Raw genomic sequence first — 19781 nt, forward strand, 5'->3', positions numbered from 1 at the left:
TTTTCCCCCGTCGCCCCCGACTCAAGCGAACCCATAGGATCCTATGTTATGTTCGTAGCTTCTATTGCTCCCCTGGGCCAGTCCATCGACTACCAGGGGTCGATATTGCCCACTTTGGGAAACAGTGCTCTAAGATCAACGATTTACCAGCAATTTGCAGCAAGAGAGACTTTCCTATGTACGCTGTAGTCTCAGTCCATATCAAATTTAAAGTGTGAGATGAAAAATTTCGAGACAGTGCTCATTACAATGCCCAATTGGGACGAACAAGAAAAAAAAGTAATGAAAACCTCGTGATCCCGTTATTGCACCTGATGTACTTTTCTAGCACATATTTTTAAAAACCCGTTATACCCAGAGTTCAAAGCCCTCTTATGTACTCGAAAAAGTTGAGAAAATAAGTTCATTTCCCGCACAAGTGCTTAAGTAAAGTTCATTTACAGCGGAACTCGTGTACAGTACACTCTCTCTATATATAAGACATCTTCCGTAATTGGATACCAAAAAGCCAACACAGTTTATTACTAGGAGCTAAGGGAGAGAAACACTTTACACACACACACTGGGAGGTACACGAGTACCAGTATATTATGGGTTTCTGCGGAAAGCCAACATCACATTTCCTTGAGCAAACTCTACTATTCTATTTCTCTCTCGAGTTTCAATCCTTTCTGTACCATGTCAGGAATGAGGGTTACGGCTTTCCCAAGGGCTTTAATAACATTACGGAAGTCACCAAAAGGGTTGGTGGCCGGAACCAATGTGCTTTCCGTTCATGTGTTTACTTTGAAGAACTTCCAACGAGGTGGTTTTTTCACGGAAAGCTTCCGAATAATGATCGATTCAACACACACACAACGACATTTATAAACTTCATTTGGAAAGCTAGAAGACCCGAAATTAATTTAGTTTAAACACATTAGATCGGAACGAAGCTAGTGGGTTATAATTTTTTTTTAAGTTTTCGCCACACCCTTGAAAATGTTCAAATATCTTGCAGAACTCTTGTCCAACCTCGTGGAACTCTGAATTGCAATATTTAGGGCTATATTTTATATACATATATGTGGTGCGGTAAATGTGTGTGATAAATCTGGTTATTATGCACTAGCTGATACCCGGCGACGTTGCCCGCCCCGTAAAAAAATTATATATGTATACCTTAATAATTATTTAACGACTGGCAGCTGGAGTTGAACATTTTTATTCTCAGTTTTGTCACCGTAGTTGTTGTTCTCTGCTATTAGTGACGTCCCATGTCCAGCGAATATTATTCAAACGCCTTTAAGCATTTTCTAAATTGAAACTATACCTATACTATGGGCGGTTGATGAGATAAAGGGCACATTATACTTACAGAATACCCTGTATATAGGCTAGCAGAAATACCCGGCGCTCTTCCCGGGTTTTCTTCAATTACTGGGAGGATTGGAAAAGTGACAAACCATTATAAAGGAATAAACTGTTATGATGGCAGTGTTAAAGATGTGACAAACTATTGTAAAGGCATATACATGTCTGAAATGCATTGTTGGGAACCACGGTAACCAAAGTAAACGTTCCGAAAGTGATTGTTGAGGCCCCAAAACCATTGTTGCCAGACAGTTTTTTGCCCATTTCGGGCATTTGCCCAGCTCTGACGAACTTTTAAAGTAGCCTACGGTTCAATCCCGGACCTGTTTGGTATATGTGCAAAATCTGGCGACGATCGGTCTAAAACTGTAGATTTGTATAAAGAGCATACATACATACATACATACATACATACATACATACATACATACATACATACATACATACATACTTTCACATTTATATATAAGATACTTACCAAGCACTTTGATAAAGTTGATTGATAATTATGCATAATAACCGATTTATTATATTTATCGTAACATATGTTATATACAGGGTGCTTAGCTAACAGCACGAACCGCAAATTACTGGCGAACCGTTGATCCTAGAGGCATACTTCCAATTAGAGAAAGTATTTAAATAACGTGTAAACCTGAAAATATATACAGTGGATCCTGTTTATAACGTTTTCCAAGAAATGGTCATGAAAAAACGCTGTATGCGGGAAAGCGCTTTAAAAGGGAAATCTTAATGAGAATTAGTTAGAGGTGAGATCACGAAAATAAGTCGAACTAAGCAGGAAAACGTTATAAGTGGGAACGACTGCATATACTGTATATCTGAGTAGAAATATGTTATGTGTACACTAGATTTAAAATTTATAGTGCATATAACACACACATAATAAAGTACCAATATTAGCACCAAAAGCAGCTAGAATACATAGTATGCTATAAAAATACAAATACGTCTCTGGGTTCTTCATCTGGGTTCTCACCACAGAGACTGGCCGAAAAATCGAAACGTTTCTGATCGTAATTTGGCATAAGCCTAAACGAGTCCAAGTACCCCCCTAAGTTTCGCTGATGTAGCGCACATCAGATGCCCAACAAACAAAAAAAAATCAATTGAGACAAACAATCCCGTCACAACTACAACTGTGGTTGGATCTACAATTTTAAACCGATTGTCGCATATTTTGCCTATATACCAAACAGGACCGGGATTGAACCATATTCTACATTGAAAGTTCGTCAGAGCAGGGCAAAGCAAATACGCGAAATGGGCGAAAAACCGTCGGGCAACAATGGTTCCTAGGCCCCAACAGTCTCTTTCGGAATGTTTACCTTGGTTACCGTGGTTCCCTAACAATGCGTTTCAGACATGCCAATGCCTTTACAATTGTTTGTCACTTCTTTGATGCTGTCAGTATTATGTATAATAGATTATTCCTTTATAATGGTTTGTCACTTTTTCAATCCTCCCAGTAATTGAAGAATACCCGGGCAGCGCCGGGTATTATGGCTAGTGAATAATAAACAAGAGACGTAGAAAATAGGAGAAACAACTATATGCAATGAAGAAGGAAAGCCGTTGCCAACTATGGTTTTCTATAAGTTGTTTATCGCATCAAAATAATCCTCAGTGTTGTGGTAACTTTTAAATTTTTTCACAGAATGAATTTTCACATACGTCATCCATGTTGCAAGGGGTTGTATAGTTATTGAAATAAAATAAAAATTAACTTTTTATGTGGACACCCTGTGCTCAAAAACCCAATTAGAAAGTTGCTGCCCATCTCTCGCGGAGCAAAAGAAACTCCACGTTTCTACGTGCAATACTTGCTGAGATATTTGAATTCGGAAATCAGAAGAAAGTTGGGAAAAAACAGGATAAATGCGTGTAAAACTTGTTTAACCCCCCCCCCTCCCCATTTAACCTGTTAATATTAATAGGAGTACGATTGTAGGTGTACCAATGAGCTTATGGGTAACATTCGAGCAAATGTTACCAATAAATGCTCATTGGTTGCATATGCTCGAAATTGGTATGCGCTTTCGTGCTACTTAGTAGCATGTTTATTTTAAGCCTGAGGATTTCTTAAATAAAAAGAATAAAAACAAAAGAAAGCGACGAAATATATGTCGTTATAAATAAGGTTGTTTCGTTTTCATCTATGTTTTAAGCAAGGTTCATTATCATTTTTCTATATGGGAATCAGTCCGGATCACCATTTAAAGACGTTATAGCCGAGGTCGATATACGGTATCTTCAAATTGAGCAGTCCAATAATAGCTGCTACGATTATCGAAATTTCGATTTGATATTTAATACATTCCAAGCAAGAGAAGACAATCACGTTGAAGAGGCTTAAGAATCACACGTTGGAAGATCGAATTTAAAAAAAAAAAAAAAAATCATTGGTGGTTTGAGAGAAAGGTTGCCTTAAGGTGTTCTTATAGGGTCCTCCTCTCATTTCCACTCTTTCTCCTCAAGACCAAGGCGATTACGAACCACGATATTCCGAAACGGTCTTCAGTTTCGAGTCCCCAAGAACTAACGAGAGAAAGAGAGAGAGAGAGAGAGAGAGAGAGAGAGAGAGAGAAAGAGTCCTCCAGCCATGCTTCAAAGGAATTAACTAGACACTGGACTCTGAAGAGAGGTTTCCAAAAGCATCCTCAGAGACCTCCTCGACCGAGGTCTGGAGTACGATTCTTCTCTGCTGATGTTGCTGCTTCTGCGCACTGTGCCATCTACTTCTTCTTCATCCCAACACTCACTTCAGAATTGCTCTTCTGCATCCCACTTCTTCTTCTTCTTCACGTAATTTTCCTATAGTATGGTCCTTAAAACGTTGATTGATTCAGACCACGTTTAACTTCCGTGAGACTTTTACCAGATTAAGCTGATTGCGACGTGTTTTTCCCCAGAAGCTCGCACTTTCACTGTACAATATTCCAACTTGATCTTCGAGAGTCCGTATGTACATACTCTCTGCACACAAAAGGAGAAACATAACAGCCACTAGCCTTTATTTTGATACCTTTCAATACGTATGTTTTGTCCATGATTGTGGCTTCTGTTACTGATTTTGTGCCGTTCTACTTCATTTTTTTTTCGGGGTTAAGAAAGTTTTCTGAGATATTCGGATGCATCACGTGATTCGATGAATATATCCACTATATCACTGAAAACCATAAATTCTTACGTATAATCCGTGGATGCACCTAAATCAGTGTGTTACTTAGCACCAATAATGTAAAAAAGAAGATTCAATGTCTAATGAACAATTTCCAAACGGTTTTGATTTCTCCCAGCAGAACATAGGAACCTAAGGACTGAGGCTATTTAAGCCCAATAAATTCTGTAAGGGGGCTGAGACCTCCCAATAATTTCTGAAAAAAAAAAACAATGCACCTTCCTCCTCCTGCGTATGTGCTTGAGTCCCGTATATACGGAACGACCAGCAATTTTCAGTTGTTGAGCAAATCGTGCTAAAATATCCGATTGGAGGCAAAATGTTAACGACTCCCATGCAGCCATTGAAGTGAGTAGTGACATGATAATTGAGAATTGTTCTGTTGGTCAGTCGGATCGTTTTGTGGTTCTTCAAATCCCTCTTTTCAGAAATGCAAAAACACATTAACTCTTTAAGCAACATCGACGAGGTATCTCGCCTCCTTAAAAACATCTTATTTAAGCATTGGCAAGCCTAGATATTTTGTAAAGTTGACCTTTTTCTCAACGGAACACTTTTCACTATAGAGCTACCCCCTTAGTATGCACCAGCTTAAAATCGTACGAACGCCTACTTCATTAAAGACATATATTCAATTTTGAAGGGTGGTTTAGTGATTTCTGCTGTGTCGCTTAAAGGGTTAACAGTTCTCAAATTTTTGTCACTCGTGGCTCCCTTGCCCAATTCATGGTTCAACCTGCGGGTCATGAGAATGGTTTGATGTATATTTTCCCATATACCCCTTTTTGAAGATATGAAATATTCTAAGCTGCTGACAGTGGGGGGGGGGGGGGCAGTGTTTTGCTGACTTTTGCTGACAAGGAGGGGGGAGGGGGCCAAAAAGGGCTGAAAATCTGCTTACGTAATACTTGAATGGCCCCTATGTAGCCGCTACATAATTTTCGATTAGAATAAATAGAAATCAAGCAGGCCTGTGAGTAAGTCTACTGTTTACGCATTTTAGCCTGCCGGTCCTCAAGTTGTTTCTCCAATATTTTCATTTTTTTACCGGTTCACAAATTATCTCCTCTACTTCCGTGCTTTTTTTGCCTGTCTCAAAATCACTTTTCGTTTTTAAGTATTTACAATTTTTAACCTGACAGCAAAATATTGGAAATTCACTTACAACGAGGAATGCGTTATAACAGTGTTCGTCGTGATTTGTTTAGCTCTCGTTATAACGGACTTATAATGTAAATAAAAAATTTTCATTTAAAAAAAAAAAAAAAAAGTTTTTTTAAACATCGTGCATAGGTGCCAGAAAGTGGGGAAATCTGTTGCCCGGGTGACGTGGTGGTAAGATGATCGTCTACCACCACGAATGTTTCCGTTACGGTCCCAGGTATATACATAAGATATTTTTCCTTAACAAGCTTGAGGTGAGACTATCGATATAGATACACCTGCATTTCTCCAGTACAGCTTATTAATGACAGTAAATTGCGTATTTACGATATGGCCAGAGTTTTTTTTTTTTTTTGAACGAGCAGTTAATTCTCAAATGGCACAGTGATATGATTGGATGGTGAAGGAGTGATGTAAGCATTAACTAACTTATCAGTTTATCATATTTGGCAAGAAATCATACTTTTTCATCATTCACGTTTCCGACTACTAGTTTTATTAGTAAATTCACCTGTAGGGGCCTGCAAACGGCTCCGGCCGTTAAAGGGGGGAGGGCCCTGACCCCGGACTGAAACTACAAACAGAATGTTCCAAAATCCTGCCACGGGCAATACTATACCGCAGCCGGAAATGTTCCGAAGTTACAATTTTACTAGAAAGATCAGAACCAGAACAATTAAAATTAATTTAAGAGATGAAGAAATGAAGATGGAAGGGAGGGAAAAAAGCAATAGCTGATCCGAATCGAACCCACAACTTTCGTTCCTTGGCCTCTTACGTTAACCACAACACCAATTGCGTTGCGAGCCGTGCGTAAAATTAAGTAAATATATCGTTAAACGTAGCCAAGTAATATGTTGTCGCCAAACCGGCAACCCATTCATTTCCGTTGCATCATCACCAGCCAATCGTATCACTGTGGATTTTGAGAATTAACGGCTGGTACTGTGAAGTAGTAGTGAAAAAATATAATACGTAAAAAACTACTTAGGGGTCATTCAAGTATTTCGTCAGCATCGATGGGATGTTTCGGGTTTGCTGACTTTTGATGACGGGGGAGGGGGGGGGGGTTTGGATGATGCTTACGTCATCAACCACCCTTTATAGAAATATTCTTAATGGCAACTTATTTGGTATGCAAAAACGAAGAAAACCTTTCCCTAGTTTGTAGGAGCCTGAACTAACATTTTCCCTATAGATAAGTCCTCTATAGAGCCACTTTAGTGACCTCTAAATGTTCCGCGGGTTCTTCAAGTGATCTGGAAATGTGGCTGGGCCGCTCAAGTGCTCTAGAAATGTGTCGCGGGCAGCTCAAATGCGCTGGAACTGTGCCACACACCACTCAAGTGATCCTTAATTTTGCCGCGGATCACTTAACTTATCGCAAAATGTGTCGCGGGTAACTTGGGAGATGTTGAACTGCACTGGGGTGCCGCTAATGTGCTCCAGAACTGTGCCACATGTCCCTTAAGAGAGATATTTGTGCCACGAACCGCTTAATTATTCTGGAACTGTGTCGCGGGTCACTAAGGTGATCTTCGAATGTGCCACGGGCCACTCAAATGCTCTGGAATTGTGCTACTGGTCACTTAAACGATCTGCAAATGTGCCGCTTTGTTCATCTTCACAAAATTAGGTTTGAGGTGGTGGGTCACATCGGATAACCCCGAGGGGCCACATTTGATCCACGGGCCATGGGTATTGCATATATGGCTTAGAGCTATAGGTCACAATGAAGTTCTTATAGAGGAATTTCGAGTTAGTCTTCACCATAGCCTTCAAATAGCATTGAGATTGACAGAAATTGATTATAATAACGTATAAACGTATTTTCTTCAGAAATTTTAATTTTTTAAAATATTCTTTTTAAATTTCAAAAAAAAATAAATTTTTGATCTTCTACGGGTTGAGGGTGCACGGACGGGCCCCCTATGCCCCCCCCCCCCACACCACGTACATCTCTGATCCCAATATGCGTTAGGAGGTAGGGGGGCAGTGATGACGAAATTTCGATGACAAGGGGCAGGAGGGGGATCAGCATTTTGCTGAATTTTGCTGAAGGCGGGGGGGGGGTCAAAATGTCTAAAAATCTGATGACGTAATACTTTGACGACACCCCTTCCCTTCCCCCCCCCCTTAACTAACAAACACTTCAATTTTTAATAAGATTTCATTATTGGTTTTTTATTTTTCCCACAATTTGGAATTATAAAGGATTCTTCTCGATGAATTTTTACGACATGAATCAATGGACATTGAAAAATGACGCGTCATTAAAATTCTATACGGAACCTTGTAAATATTCAGTTCGTACATTCAAGTCAAGATAAGCTGGAGGATTGAAACCTTGAAGAGAAATGTGTGTGGAAAATAATACAGTAAATATCTTCTTTTAGTCTTGACATACCTGATGAATTATTCAAAGAATTTCTCTCTCTCGACATTTTCTCCTACTCCTCCAATATTTAAGAAGTTCGTGCCTGATAATATAAACTGTCTGGAATATTTACACTCATATACATACTGTATTTAATTTTATTTTCCTCCCCTCCCAGTATTATTTTCCTAGCGTTTTGGATGGAGGGGAGTGTTTCATGTTTTTTATATTATTATTATTATTATTATTATTTTCCCCTATAGATTTGCACAAGTGTTTACTGCTCCCGGAACTTGTTAAGCAATGAGAGGTATTTTTAATAGATGAAGTATGTTTTCTATTCTCTTAGAGGAATATGATCATTTCGATGCAACATGGTCATTTAGAGTGGTCTGGAATTCTTAACCTATCGGTCGCAACCGAGAGTTGGGTGGCAGGGCTTCCAAGATGGATCGTCCGAGACATTGCTCTTGAGCTATGGGTCATGAAAGAATCTTGATTCGACTGGGCCTTCCAAATGGGTCATGCAAATCCACACTCGCGCGCAGGGATTCCTAAGCTACTTCACCAAACACCAACTCTGGCCATATCGCAATTTACTGCCGTTATTGAGATGGGTTGGAAATGAAGGCGCTGTCTACTGGTAGTCGCCTCAAGTTCGTTAGGGAAAATATCTTAACTATATCCTCGGGGTTTTTGAACCTGGGACCGCGACAGCAACCCTTCACGGTAGTAGACGAGCATCTTACCATCACGCCACTCGGACGATGGATTCCTGAGCTATGAGTCAAGACCCAAACTTGATTCTCAGGAGTTTCTGAGATGGGTCGTACAAATCCACTTACAGCCACGAATAATTGGGCTATGGGTCAAGACCCAAACTTCAATTCGTAGGGGCTGCCTAGACGAGCCTTACAAAAATCCACTTACAGTCCTGTTATAAATGAATTTATAAATTGCGTCACTGGTTTCACTAATTTCGAAAAACGAACAGGTCCTTGGGTCGCGAAGCTGATGTTACTGCTGATTTTGGATCGCAGCTAAAAATATTAAGAGCTCCTGTTTTAGGTAAATCAAGGCTAACCGATTAGGTTAACAGTAATAACCGATTCTGAACTATGGTTACCTGACGTCCGAAGCTCAATTTTGATTAGACCTGGCCATCAGGTAACACTTATGACTGAAATTTGTGGCCCAATCTGATTTATGGGACCTTGGCATATTACCAACTTGTACATGCAAAAATCAGGCCTCCGGGGATTCGAATTTCAAGTTTCCTCGACTGAGATTTTCGAGTAAAATGCAAACGTATTTTAGTCATTTTACAATATTTAGCGGCTATTCTGGCTTTAATAGGCTTACTTTTATCAGTTTCGCTATAGCCTATACCATGAGTGTTTATGGATATTTTCACGATCATGGGGATGTTTACAAGAGTGAGGAGAGCTAAGTGGGTAGGCCTATAGCCCAGGGTGGCAAGTAGACGAATAGGCAGCAAATTTTGGGAGCGTTTAAGAAAATTGGAGTAGAACGGGGCAGAGCAGAAAAATATCAAAATAATAACAATTGTCCAGCCCAGTTTTCTTCAACCGATGGTCCGCAAAACATTTTTCTCAATCCATTTAGTGATTGCATAATTTTAGAGATTTAATAAATGAAATAAAGTGTGTATGTGTGTGTGTGTCTACATACACAGTGGAAAATAATATAACAGACACCAGGACCGTAACTGGGGGAAGGGGGCAACTACCCCGGGGGCGGCAATTTTACGTGGGAACAAAGAACACTGTTATAAAGTTGTCGAATTTGTGGGGCGGTGGCAAAAATCCTAGACCACCCATTAATGGACACCTCTCGTTAACGGACACTTTTGAAGCCCTTGGGACAGTGCTTCAAAGCTCACTCCACCTCCGGTCCGTAAATTCTCTTATTTTATGTATTTTTTCCGGTCTACAAATTACTTCTGTAATTTTTTTATTCTTTGCTGGTCCACGAACTATTTATACGGAGTGATCCAGAAAAGATCACACCAGATCCCAGGTGCGTGTACGGTTAAGTGATAGTAGCACGCATGCATGTAATTCATGCGGAATTTCTAACGAATCGGTACGTGCTGGAACGCGTGTTCTGGATGTATGTGTGGCCTCTAACGTATTCATGTTGTCAGAATTGTGACTTCGTGCTTGATAAATTCGGGATTGCTTTAAAAGTGTGTGACGTAACAACTCCCCCGATAGAGTTTGCTCACTCTATTTTTCCCCTCCCCCATGTGATATTGGATTGTTATCATATGCCTGAATAGAATTATAGAGACATCATCCAAGAAATTGGCCGTCCGGCTGTCTTGGTCGTCAAGTGATAGTCTCGGAGAGAAAGACATGTCAATGTTCCCTTTTGTAACTAAATACGAACTAAAAATGAACTGTGGATAGTTAAGTTAAGTCTAAGAACGGTGTGTGGCTCGGCACGTGCATGTGAATATATCAAAGCATGTCATTTCAATATATACAGTAAAACCTCGTTAAGTCGTCACTCCGGTTAAGTCGTCATTTTTCTTCAGGCCCTTCCAGCTCTCATAGACAGCAATGTTATTAAACCCTCGTTTACTCGTCGCTAATTTCGGTTAAGTCGTCACTATGAAAAAGTATGAGAAAGAGGAACAGACTATTTTTATGGCTCCCATTAAAAAAAGAGCTTGTTAACAGCATTGCCATATTATGCCAATCAAGTCACCATAAAATCCTATATACCCAAACGGAACAGTTTGAGTAACGAAATTTACGCTGGGGAAGTTCATTTGCCGAATAAGGTTTTTACAACGTTAGGGACTGTTCGAGCTAGATCTCATTTCTGCATGGGATCTAGTGGATAAACCGCGAGACACCCAAGCTCTGCCGCAAGAAGCAACGTAAGCACTTCGCCCCCGGGGGAGCAGGGCATCTCCGACAAAACCAAAATTTATTGATTACATATAGTGCAAGGAAATCAAAATTTATGTAAATCAAAGAATCAAATTAATCAAGTTAAAGTCAAAGTGCAACGCGGGCAAGGATAATAAATAATCATATAAAGCGTGGACTCTACTAATTTAGGACTTGAATTTAAACAAAATATCTTTGTTGAAAAAAATTAGACATTCTTTCCCAAGTTGAGGTCTTGTTTACTTTTCCCTGCCCAGGGCCCCTCCACCAAGTCATTCATACATTAATAAATGTCATATTACTTTAAATTTATACGATTTTCATAACATCGCACATTAAAACTGACGGAACTCCGCCTAAGTCGTCACTCTGCTTAAGCCATCATAATTTTTCGGAAACTTGAGGTGACGACTTATCGAGGTTTTACTGCATATACACACACATATACTAGCTATAATACCCGGCGCTGCTCCTTGCGAAATTGCCCTTTAAGGTTGGCGATTTTTTTTCTTAATCACTCTGTACATATGCTATTTATTTATTCTTCCGGTCCATAAATTATTTCTTCTATTCGTCTACTTTTTGCCGGCCCGCAGTTGTGAGAAGGTTGAAGAACATTCGTTCGGCCCACAAGTGGCCCATAAATCCACCTCAGTCCAAGATACAAAATATACAGGTTACCAAAATTAAAAATTACGTATGCAGAATTTTGTGGTAAAAATTATTTTCTGAAGACTGGTAAACGTTATTTCTGTAAAGATTTTTGGATTTCTCACGTCTACTTTGCTACTTAGCCCCAGGGCAATAGCGAAAATAAAAAATGAGCCGTGCCGCGCTGGGCAAGTATTTATTCAATTTGCTACCCTTCGTCGTAATTTTGAACGAAGAAAGACTGCATTGGCTCCCGTCTTGAAACCAGAACCTCGTGTCCTTCACCCGTTGCTGCTGCTACCTTGCCCCGCCAAAACACTCTGAGACGCCGCGGCGCATATTTTGGGAAACAATCTTTTAGGCTAGATTTATTTCAAATGTGAATCATCAACGTTATAAGGCATTTAATTTGAAAATTGAACCGTAATTCCGATTGAATAGAATTTATAAATTTGATTTCCGACCACGCTGTCTAATTAAAAGCAAATTCGAGAGAGTAGGCTATTCTACTGGTTTTTAAAAGGTGGTCACCGGTTCCCCGGACATCTCTGCGGGATATGTTTCAGCATAAAGCAGAAATTAGAATGAAAATATAGAGAACATCTATGACATAAAGCGTGGGGGGTTTTCAGTCGGTGTTTCACTAAGGGGTCCTTGGGTAAGCGCTAATTGAAAAACATTTGAGCATAGGTTTCCAAGTGGTGTTGCACGAAATCCTGGGGTCCCATAAGAGCTTTTTTAGGGATTCCGCGGCATTAAAAGTTGTAAAATTGTCCATTAATGTTACGATGAAAATACTGTATCTAATATTCATGAAACACTCATTTTTGTTTGGGTTCCGTGGCATTGTCTCGTTACCGTCAATAGTTCCGTGCAGCATTTTTGTTGCCATCCCCATTCAGGGTTCCGCGTGAGCTGAACCGTTGGAAATCTCTACACTGCAGTATATGTTCTAACCCAAGAAAGCGGTAATTGATAAGAAATTGTGATAATAAAAAGAATTGATAATAAATACTGATGATAAAAACAGAAAAACTGTACGGGCTGGGCTCCTAATTCTTACACGTGAGTCTGTTATGTGATGTGAATTTTCAGAAGCCCAATTTAATTAGCGTTTTTACCTAAAAAAAACAGCTATTATATTAATTCTGTGAATATGTATAGGAATTTTAAAATGTAAGAATCATGTATTACAATAGCGTACAGTAGACTCTCTGGTTAATTCGGCACATATCAGACCAGGGTGTGCAGGATTGAAGGAAGTTAGTTGAAAAAGGCCATTTGAGATGAGAGAGAATAATACAGTTGACACCGCTTATTAGAATCATGGGATTATGTTGTCACTCTATATTGTTATGACTTTTGCAAAGTACGGAACGGACCAATGACATGGGAAAAATTTGTTTATGGTTATCAGGATTTCTCTCGGTATGTTATCAATTTTTTTTTTTCGTTATAAGTTTTGTTTGTGTATTTGGACACCGAGGTTGAACTAGGCTTTTTTCCCCGATGAATTATTGTTATCAATCTGCAAGACTATGTAGGAAGTCAGAAGGTGTATCCTTTCCTTACCGTCAATCGTTTCCATACTCCAGCGTTTCTCAAACTATGGTCCGAGGACCAGAGGTGGTCCGTGGCGATGTTACAGGTGGTCGGCGAGCGGACTTCAACTCTCACTGAATGACAATTTATTCAATTGTGAAACTGATATTAGTAATATCCCCCTTAGGTTCGATTAAAAACTAGACAAGGCTGTTCAACATTTAGGAAAATGCAGTCATTGATTCAAAAACGTGTCACGGTCTACGTAATTATGATCTGGAACAGTGCCACCGGTTACTTTGATAAAAACGCCGCGGGTCACATCAGATGACTCCGAGGGCCATATTTGGCCATAGTATGTACTAATGCCTTAATACGAACATGTATGGCCCTAATTATTCGAGTGACGTTTCATCAAGAAACGTACTGAAAATTGTCCTTCTATAAACGGAATATCACTAACCGTCGCCGAACATGCAATTCTCATTCAAATTGCCAGTTATTGCTGAAATTAATGATATTAAGGGCTGCTGCGAGTCTCGAAGTAAAAATCTCACGAAAAACTTCAACAAACCTGGAGATTACATTTCACTGAGGGGGGAAAATACGGAAATACGGACAACGCCAATTGTCGTCAAAAAGCATTACTATAATCACCAATTATTGCTGGAAAATCACCATTGCTGGGGGGGGGGGGGAGTGAGGGGGACTACTGGCAATCGCAATCAGTTGAAATGTAGTTCCCCGGTAGATGAAACGTTCAATATGACAAATTAATTATATGAAATGAGAATATTTGTAGTCATAATTATCAGAACATTGTTTATAAATTATAGAAAATTATATCTGCATTAAAACAGTTTTGGTAAAGATGAACGATTAAAATGGACTTCGTTGAAAAACCGAGATAATTCTATGAAAAAAAAAGTTTCGGTCCAACCAAAAATACAGGAACGTCGTGCAAAATACGGATATTGTAGTTATACTTCTCGAGGTGGGGTCGGCGGACAAGTTTCAGACATTGCACTGGTCCTTCGGTATAAAAAGATTGAGAAACGCTGCCATACTCGGTTCACAATGCCCCTTATTTAGGTAATACAAGCACCTATAATCTACGTACGCATGAAGTTTCTTCTTCAATGGCCCACGTATAGTGGAAAAACTTAATGTAAAAACAAAAGGCCCTTCCATATCAGTTCTTGGTCGGTTTATATCAATTTCAGTTACTCGGACGAAAGACTTTCTCAAGGGATGTATGAAACGTACTGTACATTAAAAAATATATATATATCATTGTTTGTAAACATTAGACAGTTCAAATTCGAACTCCTCATAATGGCTGAATAATAATAATAAACGCAGAGTTTTTAGTTTAAAGTAAAAATATATTCTGTTTTAAAACAAATGTGGAGGAAGAAAACGCAGATTGGACATTTTACAACCAGTTGCGTGAAAAATAAAAATCGAGTTGTCCTGTTCCATTAAACTAGAGGTATGGTCATCGTATTTGCTTTTGGATTGGTGTCGGATGTAGTTATCAATCGGTTATTGTTATCAGAAACCCCTGGTCCCGATGTGAATACATTAAGCGGGGTGCACTGTTTAAACTTCTGCGCACAGACGTGTTTTCCTCTTGTATGCTTGAAGAGAAAACGCCGGTTTTACTAGACTGGTCGGATTATCACACGGTCCGATTATCCAGAGTGTACTATATTAAAAAGAAAAAAAACATCGAAAAAGATGTATATATAAGATCACGAAAGCTCGTTTTCTACTGCGTGAAGTTATCGTAAATTACAGCAATAGAAGAATCCCCTAAAATTCTGCGCGTTTGCGGTACCCTTGGTAATGAAGAAAATAAAGTATATACTATACTATATTGAATGTTTCATGGACCCCTGTCTGATCTCGAGGCTCTGTCGCAAGAAATTGCCGTAACACTTATGTCTTATTACCAGTTTTAACATACTTTTACAGTAAAAATACGTCTCGGCTCGACACACATTTCCAGAATCACTAGTCCATAAAAGTTCCGTAAACAATTCCAAGATGTTTTTCATATTGAACGATAATGATCTGAATATTGGCTTCTATGCCAATTCAGATAACTAATTCCTATGTATTATGATTGTTTTGAAGTAGAATATGATATACGCACCTATTTCACAACACTGATATTCCATACACATTTCCCCCCCCCCCCATGTAAATAATATTCCTATGCCGATTTTAAAAACATTTATTTAATCATGAATATGGATATTCATTGGTGTGAATTATTACTATAGGATTATTTCTGAAGGTGTATTTAAAATTTTATTATTGATTATCTATCGATGATAGATGGCTTAATTATATTGTAGAAGCAGGGCCGTCTTAAGAGCATCATGGGCCCCCGGGCCAAATGATTTTTCTGAGGCCTTACCAGGCAAATTTTTGCAAATCTCAACCACATCCTATTTTTGTGAGGCCCCCCGGGGCCGTACCCGGGTGGGCCCATGCCTTAAGACAGCACTGTGTAGAAGTACATAATGTCATCACATATGCTAACGATTGAATCAAGGTTTCAATCTTTTTTCACATTTTTAACTTTTTGTGTCCAACTGAACCTTTGTGCCAATAAGAGGAAGAACTAAGAACTAAGACTAAAGAACCCCTTTGCAAGTAAGATGAAGGCCAAGAAAACACCTTCAAATAAGATTCAGGACGCGATAATGTAAAAACAATAAGTTAATTGTTATTTCATCCAACCTCACAGGCGTTTTAAAAAATCTCTTCAATAAACGTCCGTGGATCCCTGGCGAATTACTGCGAATTATTAATTATTATATCATTTCTGGAATTATTTCTTTCATTTACTTAGAATTTCATCAGTTTTAGAAATATTTCTTTCATTATTTCATTTATTCTGAATTTTCATCAATTCTGGAACTATTTCGTTCATTTATTCTGAATTTTCATCAATTCTGGAATTATTTCGTTCATTTATTCTGAATTTTCATCAATTCTGGAATTATTTCGTTCATTTATTCTGAATTTTCATCAATTCTGGAATTATTTCGTTCATTTATTCTGAATTTTCATGGGTGCTGAAATTATCTCAGTCAATTATTTTCAATATTTTCGATTCGTTGATTCTGAATTTTCATTAGTTCTCGGACAATTTCATTCATTAGATCCTAATTTTGATTGGTTTTGGATTCAATTCAAAATTTTTATTAATTTTTTTTGGCTAATTTACATTTAATCATTTATTTGTGTCTATATTTTTTGTATAGATATTTTTCAGTATACTTGTATTTTTTGTGATAATGTATGAATATTTGGATGCCGATTCTTCTCTCCCACAGAATGTAAGGAGGCCCCAAAATTATTAAGACGCCTCCGGCATCACTATTATTTTCGCACCGGGCCCCGCGTCTGGCAAGGGCGGCCCTGCGGGATGTACCATACATATATATATATATTTTTTTTTATCCTATCAATTTAAGGGATGCCAAAGATCCTAACATAGGAACTCCATTCCTGTATGTGATCCATTTCCCAGTGATCTCTATATATCTTTGAATAAATTTTAATGATTATATAAATGATTACAATATCGCATTCAGATCATTAGGGATTTTGCAAAAATTTGGAAATTATTATTTTTTCCTCTTTGATGTCTATGACCTTTTGTTTGGTGGTGAAACATTATTTGATCTATGATATTGATTTCGGATATTGCTCCGAATGTTTTAAGCCACAGGTTCTTAAACTTTTGTGTCCCGTGGACCCTTTGGGTTAGTAACATGAAGTCCGCGGACCTTTATAGTATAAAATAATATTCAGTAAATGTAAAAAAGTGCTTTAATAGTTTTCTCACCCAAGCTACACCCTAAAATTTCTCCAAGGACCCCTGATTAGAAACCCTGGTTTCAAGCAGAGCCGCTCTTGAGGGGTGTGTCGCAGGTGCGGCCGGACGGTGCCCGCTTTCGGTGGAGATCCAGGGCCTGTTTCTGACATTTACAAACGGGACACCTGCCAGGGGCTCATAAATTTTTAGGACCCCCGAAACTGGCGGCTTTTTGTATATTAAATACGGGTTCACCTCCTTCCGCCTATTCTTCTGAACAGAACATATATATAAGGGGGCCCAAAAACTTATATTTCCCCAGGGCCCGAACTCCCGAGGAACTGGCCCTGTGGTAACCCTACTCTTGTAGTACCAGAATGAACAAAAAAAAGATCAAAATAATCAATAATAAAACATCGCGCTATCTTTTAAAATGATTAAAAAAAATGAAAATCTAAATGTTATAAGGCAAGCGTTACTCCACCGCCGGGCCGCGGCCCAGTACCGAGTCGTGAGGGATTTGAAGAGTTTCATTTTTCCCATTAATCTCTCGTTATTGTGTGTATCACCGGGCTTTTCTCTTACAATCTCTTTCTCAAAAGAGATTTACCGGGCCGCGGGCTTCTGAAAGTTGTGAACCACTGTTGTAAGGAGTTGGCAAAAATTATTCGTCTCACCAGAGGGCCTTCAATTATTTCTTCAACAGGCCCCGTGTCAGATAAAGAGTCGTTTTTGAGAGGGTACATTTCTAATTTTTATGGCGTAAGGAGAATTTTCTGACGTCTGTTGCATGTGTTATAGGCATGGCTTTCATAAGGGTGGGGGGGGGGGGCTAACAAAGCTGCAGCCCAGGGGCCGGGACAATCCCCAATATTTTTTTATTTCTCACGTTGTAAATTCACAATAGATGGGCCCGTGAAAATTCTGTCCGGGGGCCCACCAAAGATCCAATCCTAGGGGTCCTGCTCCGGGGGCAGGGTGATAGGTTTTACCTACATCGTGGAGCCAGCACCTTAGGCCGGGATCTACGGTAAAGAAGGGTCTAGGAATTTTAAATGGTCATTCTGTGAGAAATGTGTAGCGTAGAAAACGAAAAAAAATCATATGATATTCATCCCGGGGTCCCAGCGTCCTCATTGTGGAGTGGGCGCATGTGTGCAATGGTAATTACCCAAGGGTGTCACTTGATGAAGAGACATCAAGTCCCCACATGGGGAGATTTTCGCGACACGGATTAGTCACATAATGTATTTATCAAATAGCAATACACATGAGAAATAAGATGTTAGAAAGAGATGAAGTTTTAGTACTTACTTGCAAACCTCGGATCTGGTGCCGTGCCATACCAACCAGGTGCACTCTGACGGACGTCTCCATAGTGTGCCGATATGTCTGTGCCGTTGCAGTACTGGGAAGTGAAAGTGTTCGGGTGTGAGAGCTGCGACATGTGCATGTACGGGTTGGTCACGGGAACGTTCATGGCGGCTACTTGGCTCTGGGCGTTCCGATATCCTGTGGAGGTGGGCGAGAGTCCGCTACTTTCGGCGACCACTGCGGCCGCTAGTACTTTCTTGTGTACTATCTCTTCCAGAGGACTCAAGATGTCGGTCACTGAGAACGGTGTAGAATGCTTGGGACTCAGTGACATCTCTCAGTGGCGTTCGATGTGTCAGTGCCCAGCCCTGTGCTACGGCACTGTGTCAGGTTCGCCACTTTTGTTGTTGTTGTTGTCGTCGTTACCGCTGCTGCATACCATCGGGAATAACTGGAGTGATTTATCTTATCTTGACGTCTCAATTCACACGATGACTGTCCTAACAATACCACCAGTTGCTCTGGTAGGGACTTTTCCACAAGTCATCAGAGATATTCTCAGGTTTCAGAAAATTTTTTTTTCTCTTTCTAGAGTATGTGTGTGTGTGCGTCTCCTTGTCCCCTCTTTTCCGGCTCTCGAAGATCTCAGGAATAGCCCCTGTTCGATAGCCCTTGAACATCCAAGAAGTGATTTGTAAGTGTCGTTGTGATGGTCGAGTTCACCAGTAGATGAACATCAAAAGAGGCAGTTCTCAGGAATCGACCAATGAGCACTTAGCATGTCATTGACGTTCACGAGCGCATGCGTGACGCTTCATTTTTATGTAATCTTTGCTGTACAGCCTCCACTTTTCCGTGTGATAAGTGAGGAAAAACAATCTCGCTCTTCCCCCTCTTTCAATTTTTTTCTCTCCCCCCCCTCTCTTAAATGTGAGACCTCTTTTGTCTCGTAAAAAGGTATCAGCGGGACTCGAACCCACTTCGGATTAGTAGAATGTTTTTGGAGTGTTTTACGATGAATGTGTGTGGTTTTTTTTTGGATTAATTCCCTCGTGTTTTAAGCTTTCGGTGGGGGTTTATCCGTGGATTTGTATTTTCTTGCTGTTATTTTGTTCCCCTCCTCCTCCTTCTCCGTCCTTATCTATGGTCTGTAAGGTTTTCGAGTACCCAATGAGAAGGGTGTCAAGGAAGAGAGGGAGGAGACCGTTTCACACAAATGAACCAATGAGGAAGCGGCTGGATGATGTTGGCGGGGCTTACGTGGGTACTTGTGGACAATGAGAGGCATTCGGCTTCTCGTCTAGAACCTCCCAGACTCACTGAATTGTCGAATGAGAAGAGTGTTTTGGAAGGGGCTGTTGACAAAATATCATCTATCATCTCCTTAGATGCGTCAATTGCTCTTAACGTTTGTGTATCATT

General features: G+C 39.7%; 1 protein-coding gene across 1 annotated transcript in view; it reads right to left on the minus strand.

The window, feature by feature from the left end:
* Positions 1-19048, minus strand: part of scro (scarecrow) — a 51665-nt gene extending 32617 nt beyond the window's left edge. The window contains exon 1 of the mRNA XM_089253055.1: positions 18360-19048. Within this exon, the coding sequence (XP_089109181.1) occupies positions 18360-18693 (334 nt within the window). The 5' untranslated portion in view covers positions 18694-19048. The remainder of the gene's footprint in view (positions 1-18359) is intronic.
* Between the last annotated feature and the right edge of the window lie 733 nt (positions 19049-19781).

Source organism: Pholcus phalangioides, unplaced genomic scaffold (genome assembly GCF_987345545.1).
Source record: "Pholcus phalangioides strain wild (caught in Gottingen) unplaced genomic scaffold, Ppha-v1.0 ptg000003l_1, whole genome shotgun sequence".
In the NCBI taxonomy this organism is placed as follows: domain Eukaryota; kingdom Metazoa; phylum Arthropoda; class Arachnida; order Araneae; family Pholcidae; genus Pholcus; species Pholcus phalangioides.